Source organism: Ylistrum balloti, unplaced genomic scaffold (assembly GCF_031769215.1).
Source record: "Ylistrum balloti isolate Yb309-2 unplaced genomic scaffold, AGI_CSIRO_Ybal_v1 Utg370120, whole genome shotgun sequence".
Lineage (NCBI taxonomy): Eukaryota > Metazoa > Mollusca > Bivalvia > Pectinida > Pectinidae > Ylistrum > Ylistrum balloti.
Genome location: NW_026782137.1, coordinates 885,889 through 897,624, shown reverse-complemented (window position 1 = coordinate 897,624; position 11,736 = coordinate 885,889). Strand labels below are relative to the sequence as shown.

General features: G+C 32.2%; 1 protein-coding gene across 1 annotated transcript; it reads right to left on the bottom strand.

Moving 5' to 3' along the window:
* Positions 1 to 2,558: 2,558 nt before the first annotated feature.
* Positions 2,559 to 10,928, bottom strand: LOC132550369 (BTB/POZ domain-containing protein 19-like). The gene is made up of 7 exons (XM_060214421.1): positions 10,846 to 10,928; positions 9,265 to 9,490; positions 7,806 to 7,859; positions 7,008 to 7,136; positions 5,843 to 5,974; positions 5,050 to 5,175; positions 2,559 to 3,174 (listed from the first exon to the last, which is right to left on the bottom strand). The coding sequence occupies exons 1-7, from the start codon at positions 10,926 to 10,928 to the stop codon at positions 3,052 to 3,054; spliced, it is 873 nt and encodes a 290-aa protein (XP_060070404.1). The 3' UTR covers positions 2,559 to 3,051.
* Between the last annotated feature and the right edge of the window lie 808 nt (positions 10,929 to 11,736).

Sequence of the window (11,736 nt, the reverse complement as noted above, 5' to 3'; positions counted from 1 at the left end):
TACAATGAGGAACCTTGTTATTCCCGACCTAATGGTTACAGCAAACGTTTTTTCACTATCTAATTTACCCTGAATCACATTATAACTTAATCATATAGCAAAATGGCCACTCATTTTTTTTTTCCAAAAGAAAAAAAACTGTTTTATAGGTTATCAAGATTTTGATATTACTTTACATAATATATTCAATGATACATTTCAAAGCTTGATATTCACTTTTTGTATTCACATATCAATTCTATGTAATAGGTACATTTACTGTCCTTTATCAATAGGCAATATGCCATTATGCAATAGGTAACAACAAAGCTTTTGTGTGTTTTTCCCTACATTTCTACAGTGGTAGTCATGGAAACGATATATACATTAGGCCTAAAATAGTACATGCTTTGCTACTACATGTTTATCAGTCAATTTGTCATGTCATTTTGCTAACAAGACAACATGACAAAACACTATTTGATGTTGTGCTCACCTGCGGAGCTTTAAGAGCTTTAATACTAAGCTTTTTTCAATATCAAATGATTATTAAAAGATCTTGTTTGATAAAGATCAAAGATTGGCATTAAAACGGTGGGTAACCAATTAAAACAAGATAAATAAAATGAATTACTTAACTTAGGGACGGACCTAGCGTAAATAATTGTCTATCAAATTTAATCTGTTTAACATTTAAAACACATGTATAATTATTTCAAATATAACAATGAAAACTATAGAAAATGTTTGTAAATATTTGTACAAAAAAGTAAAGCTCTCCAAAACTTTTGAATATATGAGATGTACAAAACAAACATAAATTGAATTGCTAACAAACACACCAAGTTATTCAGAGCTTGATCAGCTGTACATAATATCAGACTCATTTGTAAGAGTGCTACAGTTTGATCCTTATTAAAAGCCACTAATTTTAAAGAAGATGGATCTATCATTAGATCACAGATACGGTATAAATAGTAACATGGGTTTTATTGAAAATATACCAGTATGTATAAATGTAAATTCTACAATTTCAAAAGAAAGTGCCTTGTAATCAATCTTTTATATCCAAAGTTTGTTTTGTTTTTGGTTTTTTTTTAGAATAACAATGTTTGTGTTTCTGAAATTAAAAAATAAAATATGAGCACTATGATGTCTGCTTATGAATGTCAAAGCTGAAAAGCTTTGAACAACTGGACTATCAGTATTGTATAACAAACAGATGGCAGCCATACAGCTGGACCGAGTGGGATAATCTTACATTAGTGATATAAGGAGGGGATTAGGTTACATTTCAGTGTCACTAAACAGATGGTCATTACAGTCCAGTCCTGACGATTTACTGTTGTAGAATACAAATGATCAGAACTTTGTTATCACATTATTATCATTATCACAGACTGGTGGTATTAGGCATCTGAGAGTAAACGATTTAAAATGCTGGATGCTAAAAATCCCTACAATACTTATACCATATGCCCAAGGCCAACACATTATTTCTTACTGTAAGTCAGGGGTGGGCTTATCACAGAACCCAGGGGTTGTGACATTATTTCTTTATGTAAGTAAAGGGAATGGCTTATTATAGAACCCCTGGGGGCCAACACATTATTTTCGACTGTAATTCATGGGGTGGGCTTATTACAGAACCCCAGGGGGTCAACACATTACTTCTTACTGTAAGTCAAGGGGCAGGCTTATTACAGAACCCCAGGAGGTCAACACATTACTTATTACTGTAAGCAGGAGTGAGGGACTTATTACATGACAATGAAACAGCATTGGTTTACAATTTTATTACATACTGATTGACTTATTACCAAACATGGGCTTATAATTACTAGATAAATACGCCAATTACAATACAACCAGTAGTATGATAGCGATAACAAAAATCAGCTTCTGGCCTGCTGCAATAACTTGAATAAATTATACTACAGTGGAATAATACTTCAGGGATCAAAATAAGCATTTGAATGGAGACAATGTTGATTGGAGTTACAGTAAACTACTGGTACATGTAACAAGAACACAATATACTCTCTAAGAAGTAAAGGTGAATACACAATCAATATAGGTGAAATTTGATTTAAATATATTTTGTGTAAAAATACATGATTGAATAACATTAATTAACATAAGTATTTGATAAAAAGTAAATGTCTTTGAACTTTGATATCTTTAAAGCCAATAACAGTACATCTGTATACTTTGTCAATATCTAAATGCTGATTTATTAACATCAAAGTCTAAAGACAATTGTATCTTATATCAAAAATGATAACTATCACATTTCCTACATACATTAACTATATATAAAACATAGGCTTGATTACCATCAATCACAATTGCCTGTTCAGCTAGCATATCTTCACAACTTACACTAGAGGAGGCCAAGACAAACAAGAGTTATGTCCCTTCAATAATACTAATACGTCAATAGATGCTCAACTTCATTCAGATTGTTGCTATATCTTATGGCTTGGGAAATAAACCTCCAAAATGATTCATTTTGGGGAAAATCAAAATAACTTTCAATTTTAGAAAAATTATAACAATATCAAAATACATGTGTATATATGTGAGCTCTAGATGAGAAATATTTGGGACAAGGTCATATTATTTGTTTCTCTATATCAACTTAAGTGATATGAGATGCTAGATCCCATCAAGCTTCTTTTGGCAAGACTCACTCCAAATTTGGAAGACTTACCATTATTGGCTCTACAACATTACACAGAGCACCATCTGATACACCCAGTCAAAAGCTCAGAGGATCATACCTTGTTCAGATTTTCATGTTCTCAAATTGCCTTCAGCTGCTTTCTTAAATGTTCTGGCCAACTTGAACAAAAACTTCAAAGAATTGTAAGATGAGTTATGTTTCTTTTTAAAAATGGGCTCAATCGTACAAACTATCCTACTTTAAAACCATACATTTGGGAAAAAAACAACATTTCTCTGAGTGATTTGAAGCTAGCCAGTCATTTAAAATCAGAACCAGTCAATAATATATCACATTGTTATATGTAAATAATTCTATGAAGCACTGTCATCTTATTCCTCAACATCTCAGTGTGCCAGGTATGAATGGTGTTCTCTGTTCATAGTTCCTGCCCTTTTCTTCTGAAGCGGGTTATCAGCTTCAGCTTTCTTCATTGCATGAAATTTCCAGGAATTATTAAAGCATTCAACCTGACAATGATAAACACATGAAGTAAAGAATAATTCATCTCAATATGTACATGAAATATTTGTGTTGTTTCTTTCTTCTCTTTTCCTTTAAATTCAAAATGTTAAAATCATTCAGTACACTCATATATTACGGTAAAATTGAGAATACATGTGGGATCTAAAAATGAAATTAAAGCCTCAACATTAAAGACATTATAGATTTCATTTATAACGTGTATATGTAATATACATAAAATGGATTATTTCATAGTAAATACACCTGTACCTATGTACGCATTCTTTCCCAAAGAACAAATCATGTTTGGATATTTGCCTATTGCCATCATTTTACAGCAGTACCAGGTTGCCAATATAATAATGAGACTTGTCAATATAATAATGAGACTTGTCAATATAATAATGAGACTTGCCAATATAATAATGAGACTTGTCAATATAATAATGAGACTTGTCAATATAATAATGAGACTTGTCAATACAATAATGAGACTTGCCAATATAATAATGAGACTTGTCAATATAATAATGAGACTTGAGACTTGTCAATATAATAATGAGACTTGTCAATATAATAATGAGACTTGTCAATATAATAATGAGACTTATGAGACTTTCAATATAATAATGAGACTTGTCAATATAATAATGAGACTATAATAATGAGACTTTCAATATAATAATGAGAATATAATAATGAGACTTGTATAATAATGAGACAATATAATAATGAGACTTTCAATATAATAAATAGACTTGTCAATATAATAATGAGACTTGTAATAATGAGACAATATAATAATGAGACTTTCAATATAATAAATAGACTTGTCAATATAATAATGAGACTTGAATATATATAGACTAATATAATAATGAGACTTGTCAATATAATAATGAGACTTTTCAATATAATAATGAGACTTGCCAATATAATAATGAGACTTGTCAATATAATAATGAGACTTGCCAATATAATAATGAGATTTGCCAATATAATAATGAGACTTGTCAATATAATAATGAGACTTTTCAATATAATAATGAGACTTGTCAATATAATAATGAGACTTTCAATATAATAAATAGACTTGTCAATATAATAATGAGACTTGAATATAATAATGAGACTTTCAATATAATAATGAGACTTTTCAATATAATAATGAGACTTGTCAATATAATGATGAGATTATCATTGCAACTGATCCTGCTGTATTATGATGTCACTATAAACTTGTTAGCCATTCCATATTTCATCTGTTCCCATTACTGGATTTACCCAGTTGTATAAGAAGAGGTGAGTGTAAAACACCAATGAAAATAAAGGTATATTCTATGACAAAATATGCTATTAAACAGTATACCACGAAATTTTCTTTTGTCCTATTTACCTACAGTAATGAGGTGATCTTTTGTTCTACTTACAGGTATGAGGTGATCTGTTGTTCTACTTACAGGTATGAGGTGATCTTTTGTTCTACTTACAGGTATGAGGTGATCTTTTGTTCTACTTACAGGTATGAGGTGATCTTTTGTTCTACTTACAGGTATGAGGTGATCTTTTGTTCTACTTACAGGTATGAGGTGATCTTTTGTTCTACTTACAGGTATGAGGTGATCTTTTGTTCTACTTACAGGTATGAGGTGATCTTTTGTTCTACTTACAGGTATGAGGTGATCTGTTGTTCTACTTACAGGTATGAGGTGATCTTTTGTTCTACTTACAGGTATGAGGTGATCTGTTGTTCTACTTACAGGTATGAGGTGATCTTTTGTTCTACTTACAGGTATGAGGTGATCTGTTGTTCTACTTACAGCTATGGGGTGATCTTTTATTCTACTTACAGGTATGAGGTGATCTGTTGTTCTACTTACAGGTATGAGGTGATCTTTCTTGTTATCCTTCTCCAGTTCCTCAATCTCTGATGAAGCCAGCAATGCTAGTCTGATCCGGGGAATTACTCTACGTGCCACTTCACTCACAGATTTGTTTAATACAACCTGTGTAGTAAGATAAAACACACAATGTCAATTCATTTGAATGAAATTATAATAGATTAAATGAATCGCAGAATGTTTTACCTGAGGAGCAACCAAAAAATAAGGATTAGGAGAAATGACAGAAGTAATAATCAACATTTAATATAAAGTAAAAATATTGCTGTGAAAATTTATAGATGTACAGTATAACACTGTTAAAGCTAGTCCCACATGACCACACAAAATGCTGCTGAGTTGTAATTCACAATAATATTATAACCAATTTATTTGTTCAAACTAATAAAACCATAAAAATTCATGCTAATCATAGGCATAGTGTAGCACAAAAATCTTTACTAAGTATCTGTCTATAAGCATGTCATACCAATCAAGGTCTACCAGGTGTATTCACATGTATCACAAAACATGTACTATTTAATAATCTGCTAAGTCGGTATTCATTAAAATCATGTTTTACTGTATTTTTTTAGTCTGGGGTCTAATTTGATGTGTTTTTCAGATTGTTTAAATGATTGTTTGTTTCAACTTTGAGTAGAATTTGAGCAGAAAACAATGAGTAGTAAATTACACTGTATACCGACCAATTAACAATGTCAATCAACATACTACAAAACTACAGTATCTCCACCACTAAGAATACCTTTAGACCGTTATATACATGACTTACAGCATTAACGGTGGCCCATTCCTTAACGTAGTTGAGGATATCTAGCTCATCCAACTGTAAACCATCACTTCCCAATAGTTCCACTAAAGCATCCTCAGACAGCTCCTGGAAACCTTTGGACTTGAACACATTCTACAACAGAAAGATGTGAACCCGTAGAACTATCAGTGATGTATAAAATTATTATCTTTATGGTTTTTAACAAGTTTTTATTACAATTAGTCCAGAGAGCCAACACATAATCCCGGCCTCAAAGTATGGAGATATGGAGGGGCTTATTACAGGGCAAAAAGCCCATGGTACTAACACATTATCTCTATCTCAAAGTCATGTGGTAGGCTCATTACACTGCAATAAGCCCATGGGCCAACACATTTTCCTTTACTCAATGTTGGGGGATGTGCTTAGCATAGGGCAATAAGTCAATGACACTAACATGTTATCTCTGTCTCAAAGTTATGTGGTGGCTTTATTGCATGGCAATAAACCCAAGGGCCAACACATTACTTCTGACTCAAAGTCATGGGGTGGACTTATTGCATGGCAATAAAACCAGTAGTCAATACATTACTTCTGACTCAAAGTCATGGGGTGGACTTATTACTAGACAATAAGTCCAAGGGCTAACACATTACTTCTGACTCAAAGCTGCGGGATGGACTTATTACATGCAAATTAAGCCCTGAGGTCCAACACATCATCTATTATCTTATGGGATTATTGTCATGTATAGGCTTACTGCAGGATAAAATTGGTAGATCTTTCCTTGCATAGGAAAAATAACAGCGTAAAATATAAAGATCCTTTTTTTGTAAATTTATGAGCAGTATACATGTATTGTGATCCTTGAACCTGAACTGCAACCTATGAATCATCTGTTACACATAGTTCTGTGTTTGCACCATCTCTGACTTTTAATTCTTACATTAGCTTTGTAAGGTCACCTCTTAATTACTATCATGTGACTTATTGCTTTTTGAAGTTCTGTATCAAATCCATATGAAAACAATTGTTTGATCATGCAAGTATTTGACCCCTGACCTCTGTCTTATGAACACTTGACCCTGATCTCTCTGATTTCATCTAAGAAGACAATTCTGTGTTCTTTTAGTCATCTTGGCTGTATGTGACCCCTAATCTCTGTCATATGACCCCTGACCCTTACCTCTGTGTGTTCATCTATAAAGACAATTGTGTCGTTGCGTAAAACATCCTGGCCATATGTGACAGCTGCCTGTAAACACTCTGTTGCGTTCTGTACACTCAAATTCTCGACAAGGTACTCAGATGCCAACTGAGAATAGAAACAAAAATGATTTCAACGAATTCAGCAGAGGTTTCGGTGACTTCAATGCTTTTTAATCCTAAACAAGTTGACATTCAACTTCATCATGCTTTATATACATAACTGCATATAAAGAGTCATTATTGAACCATTGTTATAGTAGGTGTAATTTTCCCATCACATCCTTCTTTTTCTGAATGCATAAGCAATTCTCAGAACACTTCTGTTCTCATTTAACCATTGCTGGAACATTCATTAATCTATGTTCATAGATTTCTTTACTAAAATGATTTCTTTAGTTTTAATCGCAGTCAATGGCTGATTAATCTTTAGAACAATCTTTGTACAAACTCTAAAAGGATGTACATATTTTACTTGATACTGATTCAGAAAATCTTTTGAGAAATATTATGTCACACTTATCAAAAGAATTACTGAGAGCAAAACAAATCTGTTGGAATGATAGAACCTAGAGGAAAATTTTCAATACTTGCAAAAATATTGATAACATGTAATTATCAAAAGAATTTCCACATGCAAAATGAATCTGTTATTCTCTATTGGAAAGATAGAGCCTTGAGAAAAACTTCAATGTTTGCCAAAACAGTTTTTCAAAAAACAATAGCTTAACTCATACACATTAACAAGGGTGTTCCTAATAACATAACTTGTACTTACCCTTCTCAGCTCATCCAATCCATACTCTATGGATGTTGCCAGTATATCAATTCCCTAGAAAACAAGATATAAACTCCTCAGTTATTCAGGAGATGTTAAACAGGATATATTCATGCAATGAGTACAGCAGTACAAGGCTAGATGTAAGCATTATACACAAAGCACAATTATGTACTGGGTATGAAAGTAAAAAAAAAAAACGGTGGTCAAAATGTGATATATTGTAACAGTATTGGGAATTTTTTGCTTTGAACAGTATATTTTATGTACAAACTAGTTTGTTCAGACTCCTATATTCACTGCAATTCTACTGTTCCATACATATATACATATATAACTATAGTAAATCTTTATTTGTATCAAGCAAGACTTGTTGTTTGTTAAAGAGATGTTTTCTTTAATTACAAATAATTTCATAAAAGAGAAATTGTAAAAACCAACTTAAATTTTAAAATAAATCACCTTCAAAAAATAACAATTTCTTGTAATACATTATACAGATATATATTTTGAAATTCCATACCACTTTTCCGTACCAAACCAAGTCCCTCCCAAAAGCAAAGCAGAGTCATACCAGTCAGTTCTATAAAACGTTTTCAAACTAGTAACATTGTTTTAGTATTTTCCTTCAGTTAATCTAAACTCAATATTCTCCACCAACAAATTCAGTAAAGAATCCACCATTGGCACACAATGTTTACACAATTTAACAATAAATGCTATCATTAAAGATTTAATCACCTATGTATTCTTATCTGCATTATTTAAGCCACCAGGAAAATATTTCATTATAAACCAATTTCAAATGCTTGACCACACACAATTTGTTACAATTCTGAGTCTATACAAAGTTTAAGCTCCAGACAGATATTCATTCCTTAAGACCTAAAAACTTTGTTTCACCAAACCTTGTCCATGATTAACAAGTTTATGTACCCTCACAACAAACTTCCCACAGTTAAGCAAGAATTACTGAAACCTTGACTACAGGGCCGGCTAAACCATTCTCTAGACTTGGAGCTTTCCACAAACCAGGAGGGGTGAGCTTACCAACATCAGTAAATGACCCGCCGTGGAAACTTAAGTTATGCTGTGGAAACAATTCACATGTAAAATTTATCCTGTCTATGTTTGGCTGCTGACTTTAATTCATATATATATATATATATGATGATTATGCTGATGATGAAGATGCTCTTTATATTTGGAAAGAATCCTCCTATTATGGCAGTAAGAATGACATTTTTCTGTTTAAAGGAATCCTTTTATCTTAGTAAAAATCTCATTTACTTTTTATAAGAGATACCAGTAAATCAGAATCACAAGTTACTTTTAACAAAAAAAACCTGTTTGCAAATAAGGGATAAGGGGTCATTAAGAGTCCCTGCTATTCCTGTACTTTGCTAATGATTTCCAGCCACTGACCAAACCATCAGTAAGTATACTTAACCAAACTTACGATTTTAGGTGTAAGTGTTACACAGTTTGTGTAAAGAAACTCCAACATGGCTAGGAATACATCAGGTGACATATCAGACAAGACACATGGCACATCTTTATCTCCACTGGAGCCTCGCTGTGCTTGGTCTGCAAACATTGCCTTAAAGATTGCACATCGGGCTGACAAAATGGCTCGGTGAGCATATATTGGCTTTCTGTTTGGTCCAATTAAAAATTTGATATCACTGAAATGAATTGAAATATCATGTTAGGCAATAAAAAATTAGAAAGCTATTCAGATTAAATATTTGATTTCTTATCATCAATATTTTGAAGATTTCATAAAGGAAAAATTCTCCCATTACAGATTATCATAACTTTACATCTATTCAAAAAACAAACACTTGGATTTCCTTACAGAAATCCCTGCAACATTACACATCACATTGATGGAATATTAATTAAATTAGTAAAATTTTTACCTAAAGTTTAAAGTATTAACAAGGACAAAAAACTCTTCCAACAGATGAGAAATGCAAGCATGTGAATATAACTTACAGCACTAGTTACCTTATAAATTATGATAACATCACAATACCATGTGAAACCACTCTAACTGTATGCCTGGTAATAAGCCCACCAATGTGTATATTGCTCTTCATTAGAATTATTAACTGATGACATTTCATCATTTTATATAAAATTCCACTCCCTGATTTTCAGTGAAAAGTAGTGTATTTAGACCACTTGGCTTATTGTGTATAACTAAGGAGACATCATAAATAAAACATCTTAATTACTTTGATAGTAGAAACATAAGGCTCAACAATGCTCTGTCTTTTCCCATGATAAAAAGCAATGTTTAAATGTGATCTTGACTAAGGGAAACGTCAATGTCAAAAAAGAGGTAAAAAGTCATTCACATATACAAGCAAACATACCGAACATTGGAATCATTTAATAAACTCAACATTACATTAACAATGTGACATAGGATATAGAAATCATAAGTATTTGATATATATCAATAACTCACGCTATTTAGTAGTACAACAACTATATTTCACATAAGTAATGTCCCATTCCTGTGAAAATATCCGATATATAGGTCATACTTGATACAATTGTAACCGTAATCTATTTCTCTTTTTAGTATTTTATGAAAAGGACTTACAATATGGATTCGTAATCAGAACCTCTCTTATTTTCTTTTTTCATCTGTTGCGTTCAAGTAATAGATTTAATTTCAAACGCACTAAAGTTTATATGCTCGTGAAGTAACAATAGTCAATGCGCTATCATACCGTAACATAGTAAAGGTACGTGGGATAGTTTGCCTTCACTTACAAAACAATGCATCCATTGTATTATTGTTTTAATTGTACAACAAACTGATGTCACAACATTCATAAATCCACCAGTTATCTACTCAAAAAATATGAACTATCAATAGTTGTAGGTATGTGTAGGTCCTAAATAATAAAGAAACAGGGAACGACGATTAAATACAAATGGTACAGTTCAGTACCCGTACTGTACGATAGTCAAACTCGTTCTGTTAGGACAGGTGTTATGTAGCATAAATATGATCATAACATACCTGTGTTCTTTGTTGTTAACAAGCTTCTTCATCTGGATGGCAAAGTCCAAGATATGCCCCTTCATAATTCTTTCTCCTGCCATATTTATAAGTTACAGACACGAACATAAACCGATGATGAAGGTTCGTTTTCGTTTGTTGTCAAGCACCTGCTTCACAATGTACTCAAACAAGTAATGGTAGGTGCGTCAACCGAACCACTGAGTAATAGCGGAAATCGGCAATTATTTGGATTGTGAACCCGGAAAATTACAATGACCGTTATTAAGATAATAATTGTATTATGTACACAAATACAGTTTGTACTCTCTTCATGGAAAATATCAACATTTAGTATGAAACTTGGAACTGGATACAATTCGTCACTGTAGGAGTTATCGCTCTTTAATTATTTGAAGTCAAAACGGCATCCTGAAAATCGCATGTTGCAAATGGATCATTATTTTCCTGGTAACACACAACGAAAGACAATGGAAATAGTATGAGATGAAACGGAAAACAATTCTCAAGAAACTTACAAATTTTCATTAAAAATGATCCATGAACGAAGTCATTGAATAGGGTTAGAAATAGAAAGGTTATATAGTAAAATAACAAAACGTGAAAGACTTACGGCAACGTCACTGTAATGATATGGCTAAATTATGGAATTTATGTGCACGGTAGTTTTTCAATGTGAATACTGCATGATCCAGCTAATGAAACAGCAACAATCACGATATTAGCACATTATAACCAGATCAACGTTATCGATGCATTAACAAACACTGAATTCAGGGCAATATGGTTTTACATCAAAAAGTAAAAACGATGAAAATGAAAAACGCACCCGACTTTAATTGGAATTCATAGCATCAAGATTCAATGTTATTGAACACTGGTCTTAAAAAT